Genomic DNA, 15416 nt, shown 5'->3' on the forward strand with positions numbered 1-15416 from the left:
ATAAAAAATCACGGGATTGGGGGTAATATTCTGGCGTGGGTGGAGGATTGGCTCTCTAACAGAAAGCAGAGAGTTGGGATAAATGGTTCGTTCTCAGATTGGCAACCAGTAACTAGTGGTCAGTGCTGGGTCCCCAACTCTTTACAATCTATATTAACGATTTGGAGGAGGGGACCGAGTGTAACATATCAAAGTTTGCAGATGATACAAAGATGGGACGGAAAGTAGTGAGTGAGGAGGACATAAAAAACCTGCAAAGGGACATAGACAGGCTAAGTAAGTGGGCAGAGATTTGGCAGATGGAATACAATACTGGAAAGTGTGAGGTTATGCACTTTGGCAGGAAAAATCATAGAGCAAGTTATTATCTTAATGGCAAGAAACTGGAAAGTACTGTAGTACAAAGGGATCTGGGGGTCCTGGTGCACGGAACTCAAAAAGTTAGTATGCAGGTGCAGCAAGTGATTAAGAAGGCCAATGGAATGTTGGCTTTTATTGCTAGGGGGTTGGAATATAAAAACAGGGAGGTATTGCTGCAGTTGTACAAGGTATTGGTGAGGCCGCACCTGGAATACTGCATACAGTTTTGGTGTCCATACTTAAGAAAAGACATACTTGCTCTCGAGTCAGTACAAAGAAGGTTCACTCGGTTAATCCCGGGGATGAGGGGGTGGTCATATGAGGAGAGGTTGAGTAGATTGGGACTCTACTCATTGGAGTTCAGAAGAATGAGAGGCGATCTTATTGAAACATATAAGATTGTGAAGGGGCTTGATCGGGTGGATGCGGTGAGGATGTTCCCAATGATGGGTGAAACTAGAACTAGGGGGCATAATCTTAAAATAAGGGGCTGCTCATTCAAAACTGAGATGAGGAGAAACTTCTTCACTCAGAGGGTGGTAGGTTTGTGGAATTTGCTGCCCCAGAAAGCTGTGGAAGCTACATCATTAAATAAATTTAAAACAGAAATAGATAGTTTCCTAGAAGTAAAGGGAATTAAGGGTTACGGGGAGCGGGCAGGAAATTGGACATGAGTCTGGGTTCGGAATGGTCATGGCCCTGTGGGTAGTGGAGTGGGCCCAGGGGCCGTGTAGCCTTGTTCTGCTCCTACTGTGTTCTAATTCTGTTAGATTTCAGGAGATGGTTTTATTCCTGTTCCTGGCTGGGGTGGAGATCGCCTTTACAGAAGGTAATTACTGTAGAAAATATAGGGACAGAGTGATCTCCTGGAAGAATTTCGATCGCCTAGATGGGTCGGAGAGGAATTTCCCAGATTTTTTTCTCCCAAATTGGCCATTGGGTCTTTATCTGGTTTTTCGCCTCTCCCGGGAGATCACATGGGTTTGGGTGGATGCAGAGTGATAGAAGATTTGAGGTTAGGATCAGATCAGCCATGATCTTATTGAATGGTGGAGCAGGCTCGAGGGGCCGATTGGCCTACTCCTGCTCCTATTTCTTATGTTCTTATGTTCTTAAAGTCAATTAATCACCCTTGTGTATTCCCTTAGTGTCTGTCTTTCATGTTCCTTTGCCTATTCTAGTGCTCCTACACAGTGCTACCCCTGTGTCGGCAGCATGGCTGGTGGAAGGCTGCTGACTTTTCAATGGGGGACACGGCCTTGCAAGATGACCTCGAGCAGTATGAATGCTGTCATCCTGAGAGAGGACAGCAGGTTCTTGCTCCACAGAGCCACTGCCGTTCCCCCGGGGGTGGGGGGGGCGTCTCAGCATTCCAACCATGTGATGGAGGATGGATTGCTGGATTGCTTTGAGACCCTGCAAGCCCCTCTCCACAGCTACTCATAACCCCCTGGTTGCAGCCCACGTTTGCCCAGTGACTCACCACGTGCAGATCCCACCTCTATACTACCCTCAAGTGCCATTTTCTGAGCTGGTGTCTGGGAATGTCAGATCGAGTGATGGTGCCTCTTCTTCTCCATCACTCTCCTCCTCTATTTGTCGTGCACTGGCTGGGTTGCTGGCAGCTCTTGGGTATCTGAAAGGAGAAAGGCACAAGGGTCGGGTTGTGTTGAGGGGAAGGGGGGGGACATCAAGATGTGCATGCTTACACCATCAGCAGCTTGTAAGTGAGAAGAGATTGTGCAATGAGGGGGAAGTAGATAAAATCTTTGGCCCAGAAATTGGATATCGCTACAAAATGGGAAGAGTTAAGGCCCAACGATGTTAAGCTGTGCCACGTCAAAATGATCTAGGTAGCTTGCAAAATTCATGCTCAGTCCCCATTAACATGATTATAGTCTTAATTTCAGCGCTAAACTGCTGCTGATCAGCTTAACGCTCAACAGGTGGGCCAATATTGGGTGCCGTCTAATTAACAGTCATGTTTGCTATGGGCTTTATTCAGTACTTAAAGGGGAGGTGCACTGATGCTACAGCACCTCATTGTCAGAACTGCAGCTGCAAAAAGAAGGTAGTGCAAACCCATGACGGAGTGTTAGCAAAGAGAAAGAGCCCACAGATTCTTCGACGCGGCTCTTGAGGCACTGGTCATGGCCGTGGAGAGGAGGCGGGCTGTCCTCTTCCCACACACTGGCAGGAAGCCCTCACCACCCACCTCTCGAAGGCTCTGGCAGGAGATAGCTGCCTATATGATGGCTATCCAGTGCCGATAGAAGTTTAATGACCACACACGCTAGGTCAAGGTGAGTGAAGGCTTCAGCAAATACCATATCCCTCCATCTGCACCACAAGCCTCACACACCCCGAGCACTCACCTACCAACAATCTCTGCCTATTACCACTCGAACCTCACAATCATAGCTTCACTTCACCCTCACAACGTTACCACTGCTGCATCACCCACATCTCACCCCTTGCACACACTGACAGCTATTCAAGCATGGCAGGTACATCACCCAAACGCACTGCACCACACTCATTCACACACTTCTCTTTCTCTTGCAGGCCAAGGTCGCGCATAATTGGAGGGAGCAGCACCAGACATGCGGGGGGCAGGCTGCCATCCACAACCTCAGTCAGCCAGAGGACAGAGTGCTGGACATCATTGGGCAGCATAGAGGCCGTGGCAACCGGCGAGGTTGAAGCCCTTGGGACAACAACATTCCTAATCCTTCTCACATCCCACTTCCCCCTCATCCTAAAATCTCTTCTCACTTTCAAGCTGCTGATGCTGTATGCACGCATATCTTTCTTTCCCGCCTCCCTCTCACTATAACCCGACTCTTGTGCCTTTCTGCTTTCAGAAAATCAATAACAATGAGCAGCCTGTCCCCGAGGCGATGCGCAAGAGTGAGGGGGGAGAAGAAGAAGACACAGCACCACTGCATCTGCCACTCACAGACAACAGCTCATAAAATGGGACTGCACGTAATTTAGAGGCTAGTGTAGAAGAGGGATCTGCACAGGGTGAGGCACCGGGCATGAGTGGGCTGCAGCAAGGCCAGGGGGAAAGGGTAGCTTGGGGGGACAGCTCCCCAGAGGGCAAGTTTTTGCGCAAGTTCTGCTGCACAGGCCTCGGCTGAGGACTTCGATGGGGCGGCCTTCAGAAGAAGGGTGATGGACATGCACACTGAATTGCTAGGTGCAATGGCAAGCCTGTCAGCAAGCCTCATGGCAATGTCAAGGAGCAAAGAGGAGTCCGCCTCCAACATTCCATGGGGCTCTGCGCAGAGCTTGGAGCCCAGGATTTCTAGGCTGGAAATGATGGAAAATTCCAGGAGAGACCGTGTCGACCCAAACATCAGAGTGCGTGCGATGGCCGATGTCGCGGCTGCTATTGCAGCACAGGCGGACGCGACCCAAAGTCTTAGTGCTGCAGCGGAAGCGCAGACTGCCCTCACGAAGTCTCAGCTTGATGCCAGCCAAGCTCAAATCGCTGTCATGCAATGTCAGCTTTGTACCATCCAAGCTCAGACTGCTGCCGTCATGGCTGGGTTTACCAGTGTCGACCAGGGCATGCAGTGTGTCGCAGCAGCCCAGCAATCTGTGCTCCGACAGGTTGCTAGGAATGTTGAGGCACCACCCCAGGGGAATGGCAGTGGTTCAGTGGAGCAGGACCCTGCTGTCCCCTCTCAGGATGATAGCATTCCTTTTCCCACCACTGCCACTCCACCATTGCCCTTGCCGCTGCCTGTCAGCCAGCCAGCCCAGACTGCTGCTGCCCATGCCAAGCTGGTGCAGTCTGCAGCCAGGCCTTCTAGGGCCAGAGCTGCTTGAGGTCATCCTGCAAAGCCATCTGAAATCTCCCCCATGGAAACTCAGCTGCCTTCCACCAACCATGCTGCAGCCGCTGGGGGAGCATTTCATAGGAGTACTAGATCAGGAAGGGGCACCTGAACAACAGGCACTAAGGGATTGCACAAGGGTAATTAGCTCATATCATAAGTGTAAATATGTGTGAAGTGACTTTGGATAAATGTATTAATTTTGTTTGGAATTTTTTGTGGCTTTCATTTCTGCTTTGTGCCCAGGAGGACGCTGTGATATTCCGTGACACAGGATTGGTATGATGGGAAAGTGGTGAGCAACGGGGATCTGGGATTTCATTCATTGGATTCGGAGTCTGATGAGGCGTTCATGGACAGCCCGTCCAGAAGGGGGAAGTTAGCTGCCTACCTTCTCCCTGCCTCCTCATCCTCGTCTTCTATCTCTACCTCCTCTTCCTCTTCCTCCTCCTCGTCCTCCTCCTTGAGGTGGTCCTGCAATCCCTGGTGGCAATGCCTGTGCCCTCATGATGGCCAAGTTGTGAAGCATGCAGCAGACCACCATGAAATGGGACACCGACTCTGACGAGTACTGGAGGGCTCCTGAGCAGTCAAGGCAATGGAACCATTGCTTGATGATGTTTCCTGGTGGAAGCATGGCTCTCATTATAGGAGTGCAGGGCATGAGTGGTGGGTTTGCGGAGGGTGTCATGCACCAGGTGCAGAGTGGATAGCCCTTGTCTCCGAGCAGCCATCCACAAGTTTGATGTGGTGGCTGAAAGATTGTTGGCACACCAGACTGGCGCAGGATGAAGGCATCATGGCTGCTGCCAGGATAGCGGGCATTGACCATCAGGCAGCGCTGTGCGTGGTCACACACCAACTGCACATTAAGTGAGTGGTAGCGTTTGTGGTTACGGAATATCTCAGGATTGTTATACGGTGCCCGCAAAGCCACCTGTCTGCAGTTGATGGCGCCCTGTACCACGGGGAAGCCTGATATCCTGGCAGAGCCACATACACAATCGTCCTGCTTCTCTCTGCTCAGAGAGAAGACAACATAGTCCCTTCTCCTGGTGTAGAGAGCCTCCGTGACCACCCGGATGCAGCGATGGATGGCGAACTGGGAGATGTTAGCTATGTCTCCTGCTGCAGACTGGAAGGATCTGCTGGTGAAGAAATTGAGGGCCACGGTGACCTTGACTGCCACTGGGAAAGCTGTTTTCGCCCTGCTCTCATTCTGCAGGTCTGGTTGCAGGTGGTGGCAGAGTTCTGTGACCACCTCCTTGGTGAAGCGTAGCCTCCTAATACACTGCTCCTCGCTTAAATGGATATAAGAGAAGTGCCCTCTGAAGATCCTAGTTGGGTAAGGCCTCCTGTTGAGAGCTGTCCTGGGCCTCCTCCTCCTCCCTCTGCGTGCATCTTTACGTCTTTGCTGCCTCCGCTCCCTCGCCCGAAGATACTCAAGTGCAAGAGAAACTGTCAGTAGAGCCTCCATGACACTGAGAAAGTGTTGTGAGCAGAAGCCTTTAAATAAGAATGAGGGCGTTCTCCACTTGCAACATCACTCCCTGTTGGGTTAGAATCTTGAAAGAAGGTAATAAAGCTACTGGAGTTGCAGAAAGTTGCACAGAGCCAGTCAAACAGCAGAAACATGTCAGGTTCAAGTAGTTGCTGGTGATCCCTTTAAATAACGCTACTGGAGCCTCCTTCTTCCTTGTCAGCGCTTGCTCAGCTTGTCACACTTAAGGCATGCCAATAAGTTGAACAGCGAACTCCAAACTCCCAGATCGGACGTCAAGTGAGCGTTGCATACTCACTGATGTCACGATCTGCATCATCTACATGATTTTAGCGATCGCTGATATTGGCAGCGCTGCCGGCCGTCCAAAAATGGTGGCCACTGCGGGATTCGCCAGCAGCTGACAGAAGAACAGCGGCCGCCATTTGTTCACCTGAATCTGGTGGTGATAAACCCCCCAATTTCTAGGCCTTTGTCTTTTTGTTGTGTATATTCCAGGCTAGATGGTGAAACTTAATTCAAAAATAATTGACAGTCATGCTGATAACTCCTCCAATATATGGCTTCCTTTGCCACTAAAAATTACTTTGCAAAGCACACTGCATATAAATTACATCTCCCTCACCAGAGATATTTTGCTGAAAAATTGGTAGTTGGTCATAGATAAACATAAAAATGATAACCTGAAAAGAATCCATTTGGCCAAACTAGTTTGTTGGTGTTTATCTTTCATGCGAGCCATAGACATAATCCCATGTGCCTCCTCTCTATCCGTATCCCTTTATTCCCCTTTCCTTAAACCACCTATTTAACCTATCCTTTCTGAAATCTGTGTTGGCGGCTTCTAATTATTTTCTCTTCATCTGGATATTTAGTAATTTGGGGCTAAAAACTCGGGGGCTTAACATCACCCGTTACCGGCAAAAAATGGCGAAAAGAGGGTGGCCGCCGCTCTTTCGCCAGCTGGTGGCAGGTCCCACGGTCTCCTTCATTTTCCTAGGCCCGGTAGTGCTGCCGTTAAGAAGTATCACGCTGCAAAGAAAAATGGCAGAGTGATGACGTCACACCGACTTAACGTCACCACGGCAAACTTTGACCCTAGCACAGAGTTCACCGCTGGGTCCGAAGCATGCCAGGTAAACCCAGCATGCAAGCAGACTCTCAGAGGTGCTGTCAGCACCTCTTAAAGGGACACATATCTTTCAGGTTAAGTTTGCAATTAAGCTTTTAGACCGGGCATTTTTGATTTTACTGTAGTAGTGGTTTGCTGCAATACATGTTAAAAGTTTTTTAAGTGTGTAGGGAGTGCTGCTGGATGCTTGCAAGGCCTCCAATGGTAAAGGAAGACCCCTGAGAAGACAGACAATGCTGAAAATACTCAGCAGGTCAGGCCACATCCGTGGAGAGAGAGACAGAGTTCACATCTCAAGTCAAGATGCTGCCTGACCTGCTGAGTATTTCCAGCATTTTATGCTGTCACTTCAGGTTTGCAGCATCTGCTTGCAGAGGGAAGAGGAGGTAGCTGAAGGAATGATGCAACCCAGACAGCCTCTTTCTGGCCGGGATATCCGGGATGGAATCATCCGCCTGCGGTACCAGTGACCACAACCCCAATTGCCCTTTCAACATTAGTCCCTTACATTCCCTCTGTTACTAACCATCACAGCACCCTCTTGGCCACAATGCTGAAATAAAAGCCACCACAAAGCAAACTTTCCAATCCAACTTTATATATCTATCCATCCAATATGACATCAAGAAACCAACTCATCATCTTACGCATTCTCTTAGCGACTGTCTTGTGTGTGCCTTTGCCTATCCTACTGATGTCACGCAGTGCTACCCCAGTGGCTACAGCATGGCTGGTGGAAGGCTGCTGACTTTCAGTGGGGGACACTGTAAATGGCCTTGCTGGTCGAACTTGAGGAGCTAGTGGCTGGGAGTATCAAATCAAGTGACGGCGTTTCTTCTTCTTCTTCCCTCTCCTCTCCCTTTTCTTGGCGAACCACTAGCTGGCCAGGCTGCATTTCTTGGGTGTGTGAAATGAGGAAGGCATAAGAGTGGAGTTGTAGTGAGGGGGAGGTAGGAAAGCAAGAGGTACATGACAGAAGGAGGATAACATAGGAGGATACCAGCATCTTGTATCCATTCTGCCCTGCTTATGGCCAAGGGCTCAGCCATGCCCCTACCAAGAAAGGTCTGCACCGTCTCCTCCAAGGGGGTGAGGTGAGGCTAGGAAAGGGAGATGTGCCTCGTGTTTGATTCAGATTGTTGGTAGGTGAGTGGTTGCGGGGGGGAGTCCTGAATTGAGCAGCGTGTGAGGCTAGTGATTCAGTTGGTAGGAGATGGCTTTTGAAGTTGCATTCACTGACCTTGACTAGTGGTCTAAGGTCATGAAGCTTCTTTGGGCACTGGAGCCAGGTGGTGGGGGCGACACTGTTGGCAGTGACAGCCTCGGTGATGTAGTCGCACAGCATTCTTTCTGGAGGGCCTGCGGGTAGAGGACCTCTCTTGCTGTGCGACCCCCTGCACAAAGTTGGAGTGCTGCATGTAAGACCCTGGGTGCCACTTCCCTGGCTTGCTGAGCCATTTTTGTTAGTGCTGAAGCACTTTTCTCATTTTTTGAGGTTCGGAAGGGAATTCAGCTTTAAGTGCTGAAGACTCCCATTTGGGACTTCCTTTTAATGTTAATTTTTTGTAAGGGCTGATAACTGCATTTTTTCACTTTATTTTAATTTTTATTAGTTCTGAACGCATTGCCCCTTTTATTCGTAGCCCTTTTAATTGCTCACAATTCCTTGCGAACTCCACAGCCTCGCTCCCAGAGGCTGTTAGAAGCTGGAACGCCACTTCAGGACGGGAACTTCGAGTTCCACAGCTGCGCTAATGCCACCAGGAGGGTGTTACACAGTAAGTGAGCACTGGGCTAAAAATCTTTAGCCCCCCCGCGCGAATTTTTCTTGGGTAGCGCTGTGCCCATTTTCAGCGGCCAATAATCCAAATTGCCGGTAACTCTCGTGGCAGCCACAAATTATTCCCCCTTCATCTTTAAAGCTCAACATTTTTTACTACCACAGTTGTTAAACTAATTGGCCTGTAATTAGCTCTGTCTCCCTTTTTGAAAATGGACAATATATCACTGCTTTGCAGTGCTTCCTACACCTTTGGAAGGGAAGTAATTGCAAGGCACAGATGTGTCATCTGATGGCTATATTGAGCATGGTTGACTTATTAGTACTATCTACTGGTTTATCTTGCAAAGTATTTATTTTAACTGGCAAAGAAGGAATCAAGCACAGGGGACTTGGCAGACTTGTTGACTAAATAGCCTTGACCAGTAATGTTAGGTTTAAATATCGAGTTGCACTTGCTATCAGCTATATTATCATATAAAGGCTTAACATGTTTGTGCCAGATTCCTGTCTCCACAATTTTCAAGGAGACATTAACCTGTTTATTTCAAATTTGGTACAAGGGCGTTCGACATTCATATAAGTTTGCCAACAGTCATTTCTACCCTATTTTATTTGGTTACTTGCCTTTGGCTAAACTGAGAATGGTGAATAAACCAGACAAAAATAGAAAATGCTGGAAATACGCAGCAGGTCAGTCAGCAAGGCAGGTTACAACATTTCAGACAAGTTGAAATCATGTGTTATGGGTTTTCCTCCCAAGTTGTTTCTCTACTTCTGACTCTTATGCAGTCCTAGGCCAGGCTCCCACCAGTACCTCATCCATTCCTTGTGCGTAAATTCAGACAGTGAGTGTCAGCAGATCATTTGACTTTGGAGGGCATCACCTGGCCATTTTCCACACGTGTACTTTCCGGCATAAGCCACTGGATAGGGATCAGAAGCAGGAACACTGCTGATTCTTTCCCCCCTCTTCTCTTCCTAGATCAGGAACTGAGGATGAGAACAAGCATGTGGCTGCCTTTGCTGCTTCCTCCTGTCCACGTCCCCCACCCACTCTACCCTTGAACCTTTGTTTTCTGCAGTTTCTCCCCATTTCTAAGCTCCTATTGTCCATGAAAGCCACCACCTGCTCCCTGATCCCCTCCCCACATAACTCTTGCTAAATCCCCCCTCCTGGCTCCCTCTTGGAGCACTAAAGCCCCCTCCTGGCTCCCTCTTGGAGCACTAAAGCTCAATTTCCCGGGACCAGAAAATGATTATCAGCTGGCGATACTTTTCTGAGATTTCAAAAGTTAGTGCCCCGACGGAATTTCTAGCCCAAAATGTTATAACTTCATTTCAGATCTTCAAAGTGGCTGAAAAAGCACTGTACATGCCAGAGATTAGGACACTGGATTGCTGGTGTGTACAGATGGGCCGAGCACTGAGATTGTGATCAAAAAGATGAGAAATGGTACTCGTGCAGTAAACATTTATATTGCTTCCGAGGCATGGGGAGGAGGTGGGGAGGGGCAACAGTTCATGTGTGCCTTGGTGCCTGTGGTGGTAACAGCACCTCCTAATTCTTAAACTTGGGGCTGCCACCAGCATTAGCACTTTAAATGCCACAGTAAATAGTTAATTTTTGTGCTTATCAAATAGTTGGTTTAAAATGGTACCTGAAATTGATAGAAAAGTCTGCATTATATTGATGTCAACTTTAAATTTGATTTTGCGTAGTGAGCTAGCTTGATAACTCAAGATGAATACAGGTTATATCATTGATATTTTGCTTCTCATTCTAGAACTGAAACCCCTAACCGGGTAGGCCACCATATTCGCTGCTATGCAGCTGCTCTAGCCGCCCACACCAGTTTTGTGGAACAAGCCAATCAGCTTCGTCATGTTAGACGTGGAAAAGAGCATGGCGCAAAGCACCTCATAAACCGCAACAACATTCGCCGCCAAAACCTTACTAGGGAGTGCCGCTCTCGACAAACTAAGCACAGTGGACACGTTCTACACCAACCTTGCCAGCGCCAGTATAATTATTAATTGTCATTGCAATTTTAACTTTTTAAACAATGTTGTTATATGTAACTTTTTTTAGGGCTCCATATTTAACAAAATTAGGAATCATTAATCATATTGAATAAGTATTTTAAGGTTTCTATTCTAGTTTCTGGGTGCTTTAAAATCTTAAACTCAGTATCACCAAATGCCTTGTCCTGATTGATAGGATTTTACTCTCAAATCTAGAAATTTCCTTGCAATCTTTCTAATATATAGGGTTTGCTTGTTAAGTTTTCCATCTCAGTATGAAGATCCATTTTGTCTGTGCATGTATGTTTGGGTATGTGCGCGCGCATGTGCAAAATTCAACTGTTACAAAAAATGTATGCTGTCAACATGATCATTAACAAATATTGCCTGGGAGATGGAAAGCCTCTTTCAGCTGTGATTTGTTGTGTGAAGTGAAACTCATCTTATTTCAAAACACAGATTCTCAGGGACAATATAGTGTATAATTTTTCTAAACATCTGTATGTGACAGCAAGGAAGCCCTATGTAAATGCATATTTCATTTTTAAAAAATGGGCCTTTTTGGATTGGTGGCAGTTATATATCATTATGATTGCTACAGGATATTTGTAAATAGTCAAACTTTGAAGCTACATGCGTGACTTCCCTCTAGGTAGCAATTTGCATATGTCTATAAAATTGTGTTTCTAGGTTATCCATTTTTTCCCCTTTCTAAATGTGCTGTATTTTTGAGATGTTTTGATGTTGGATGATACCTCGGTGCTGTGCATTTACATGAAGGATTGCTTTTGTTTACTTTTTTCCCTTTACTACACTATGTTGGCTGTGATGTTTATCACAGAATAGTGAACCTGCTTTAGTTATAAAACGCTTCTATTTAATTCTACATTTCTGTCCCATTTTCCAAAGATGTTCCTGTGAAATTTAATCTTGTTTGGAGAAATGTGACTGTTGAGCAAGTGTGGATTCTGATAGTCGCTGAGGCATCATTTTTCCCAATTCAGACTTTTTTTCTTAAATTGACTTCTAACTGCTGCTGCATGTGCAAAATAAGAAAAAATGTCTGTATATTGTTCCATACTTAGTAAAGCTTTTGTCCAGCAAGATTTTACTTTTGTAGAAGCACCTTAAAGAAATAGATTGGAAAATAGGAATAAATAACTGCATTTCAGTAAAGTAAACATTTAGATTTTGCATCCAGTAAGAAAAACCCAATGTTGTATCACAGTAAATATAATGGAATCTTCAATGTATTAGAACATTATCCAACCCTGCCTCAGGATTTCTTTTTAAATTTGCAAATACATTGCCATACATCACTGTTTTCACAACATACAGAGGAAAATTTCAAGACAATGCTGTCTGGCAAATCCTGTAAAAAGCCTCATTAATGCCTCTTAGGTTGTCTAGGAAACTGCAAGTTGATAACCAAGTCCATCTCTGAAAGTGCTTTATAAAACTGCATTAAACTTAACACTGGTGAAGAAAATCTGATTATATATTTTTCTTTGCATGGTTATTTTGTTAGATATTTATCACTGAAAGCATTGTGGTAAAATCTAATTCGATCTTTGTTCTTGGTGAAACATTTGCAGATGTTTTAGGCTGTATGGAAAACTGATAGTGGCCGAGTGTGATTGGACATTAAGGTTAACATGTATCCTAACCAAATTGTTGTTGACTGTATTTGATGTTGTACAGATTGATTACATTTGACTGACTTAATGTGTTTATGTAAAAGCTTCTTTATATATTGTTGCATTAGGAGTTGATTATGTTGGTGATGATGAGATTAAAACGGAGAAAACCTTCTTGAAAGTTTGAACAAAGCTTGTACATGTTGCTGTAAGAAAGTGTATGTTACATATAAAAATACTAAGCTGTAGCTTAGATTGCTGAATATTTCATACAGGGATTCGTGTTTGGTTTTGTTAATTATGTGCCTTCCAGTGTAAATTCAGTATGTGAAAACATTGTTTTGTGTTACATAAGAAGAATTTGAAGATATGAAAGAGCCAGATGTAAATATAACAAACCAACCCAACTATGCACAGAAGACAGCTTGTTTGTGGAGTTACTTTGTACAGTTTTATATTCAGTTGTACCAGATAATGGACAAGAAAAAGCCTGGAGATGTTTTAACTCATTTTGGGACTTTATGGTCACTCAGCTGACCGGCAACATAATCCAATTTACAGAATAAATACAGCACTTTGCCAAATAAGTGTGTCAACTTTATAGACTTGTAGAATTAGTGATATCATTTTATTTACTAATTTAGGATCTAGGTATTTATTAGTGAATCCAAAAGGTTAACTAGTGCAGTTTGCACTATGTGAAAATGTGATTCTTTTTTAAAATGACATTTTAAGAAGGATATTTTAAAACTAGTTATCTGTCCTTTCACATAGCTGGAATGTGCTTTTTGTTTTAAGTTCCAATAATTGGTTATTGATTTCTTGTATTGACTGTGGAAATGTTTAATTCGTCAATAAATGTAATAATTTGAGTTTGAGTATTGTCATTTTTTTTAATAGGAGAAACACTGAAGGGCAGAAAAAACAAAAACTACAAACAAGAGATCGCAGTGAGATCATATGACACTATGGGGTCAATTTTCTGGCCGCCGTCGGGCGGCTTTTCAGGCGGCCGGGGGCCGAAAATCACCGAAAAAGCGGGTCGGAACCCCCCCCCCGCCTGATTCCCTGCCCCGTCCGACTTTCGGACCGCCGTTTCCCCGCGACTCGCTTCAGTCCCGGCCGCCGCTGGCGGGACTGGTTGTTGGCACACTAATGACCAATAATTACCTTGTTGAAGAAGATTTTCCGGGGCCGTTGCAACTTTGGGGCTTTTCCCACATCAAACACGCCTGCGGGGAACCCTGCTGATGAGACCTGGCGTGAAGCTTGCCGGCTTGCTTGCTGTCAGCTACAGGTCAGGGAAAGCTGCGATTTAAAGGAACAGCACTTGTATGGTGAAGGACCTTGTTGTTGCAGGTTTGGGGCTACTTCTTCAAGGCTTAGGCACAGCTGTGGAAGGTTGGAGCCTCACACACTTCTCCAATGCGATCTGGGAAGCCCCTCTCGCCACCCTCACTCAGCGCTTCTTCAGTGGAAGCATCTGCTAGAAGCATGGGACGCCTTTTTTTCCTTCCCTTCTTGCCATTACAGGATCTCCAGCAGCAGAGGTGGCAGCAGCAGAACCAGGAACAGCAGGATGAGCACCAGGAGCACCAGGCTGCTGCTCACTCACCTGAAGCTGCACAGGCCAGAAGGGGCCAGCGCTTGGAAGTGGCTTGAGAGCACCTTGCTGCGCTTTAGGGGGCCATGGGGACCCGTTTCTGCACTGGCAGTCCTACTCAGAAGGAATTCCATGAAGATCTGGTTTCTCTGTTCAACAGATGGCCAACGCTCCTCAAGAGATGTCATTCTCTTATTAGCACTCACCATGTTTTCCGTATCCTGGTGAGTTATCTCCTCCATGGAGGTTGCCAACCTTTCTATGGTGATGCGTTCATGCGCCAATGACTCCACAAAGGCTCTGCTCATGGTCGCTATGGACTCCTCCATTCGCTCCACACTCGCAGCGACACTGGAGACAAAACCTGCCAGAGACTCCTGCATCTCTGCATGGAGATCCATCACCTCTTCTCTTGCGGATGGACCCAGAGGCACAGGGTCGACATGCAGCGCAGCTGAGCTGAGCTGGCAGAGTCCTGCGCCCTCCGACGAGGACTCTCCACTGCTGTCCCTGTCTCCAGAATCTGCTGAGGCTCACTTGTGTGCTGTGAAACACCAGGTGGCAACACTACTCTATGTCCCGAAGGTCCCCCCGAGGTGTGAGTGTCTGTGCTGGGTGCACTTCTGCTGATGCTGTGCCCTCAGAGGTTGGAGCTTCCTCTGAGGAGTCTGGCTGTATAGCCTCTTCCTCCTCTTCAGTGAGGACGGGAACTCTGGATGGTACTGTGGGGGAGTAAAGAAAGGAGTTAGAGATGTAATGCCAAGGTTCTTCTGGTGACTCCCAGCGAGTTGGCATCTGCTGACACCTGCATCCATGCAGCATTGGTCTCAGTGGGAGGCCTCTTCCTCCCTGACCTAGGGAAGAGGACCTCCCTGTGAGCCCTAACCCCATCCAATAACGTCGAATTTGAAGGCAGCTCGGGGTCTGGCACTGGCCACAGCTGCTGCAGCCTCCTCTGCCTTGTTTGGAAGCCTTCAGAGGATGCAGTGCTTGCTATGGATCTTGAAAGCACCACGAATGATGACATCATACTGTGGGGATTTCTGACTCGAATTGGACAATTAGCAAGGCTTCCCACATGCTGGGAATTAATTGGCCAATTGAGGGAAAACTGCGTGGAGCTGGCTGACACTTTTTTATGTGTCAGAAACCCCATATTTGGGGAAATCCGACCATTTCCCACACAAGCTGAAAATTGGGGCCTATGTCTCAGTATTGTGTCGGTGTGTTGATAGAGACACTGAAGACAGGAGTTGGTTTGATAGGTGTTTACTAAACAAAGTCTGGAGGGGAACTAACGGATACAACACAACATACAGGCTTATATAGCCCGAGTGGCCATTACCGGCATTACAGTACACATGGGGCTCTTAAAGGCACATACACTACAATTCCTCCCCTTTTAGCTAACCAGTACATAATATTTTAAGTAATTATTAATTACATGTTATAAGAAAAATAATATACACATTGCTGCAGTTAATTAATTATAAGTCAGTCTCTCTGGAGGCTTCCTGACTCGGTCCGGATAAC

At 46.5% G+C, this 15416-nt stretch overlaps 1 protein-coding gene across 5 annotated transcripts in view; it reads left to right on the plus strand.

The window, feature by feature from the left end:
* tp53inp1 (tumor protein p53 inducible nuclear protein 1) overlaps positions 1-13152 on the plus strand; it is a 40065-nt gene extending 26913 nt beyond the window's left edge. For 4 of the 5 annotated variants that reach the window (XM_085992627.1, XM_085992623.1, XM_085992624.1 and 1 more), the window contains exon 4: positions 10406-13152. In XM_085992627.1, the coding sequence (XP_085848753.1) occupies positions 10406-10655 (250 nt within the window). In that variant the 3' untranslated portion in view covers positions 10656-13152. Of the gene's footprint in view, positions 1-8481; positions 8617-10405 lie in introns of all 5 variants that reach the window. The other variant, XM_085992626.1, reaches the window with a different exon arrangement.
* Positions 13153-15416: the final 2264 nt, after the last annotated feature.

Source organism: Somniosus microcephalus, chromosome 7 (genome assembly GCF_052327205.1).
Source record: "Somniosus microcephalus isolate GS21.2 chromosome 7, FLI_Smic_1.0, whole genome shotgun sequence".
Classification (NCBI taxonomy): Eukaryota; Metazoa; Chordata; class Chondrichthyes; order Squaliformes; family Somniosidae; genus Somniosus; species Somniosus microcephalus.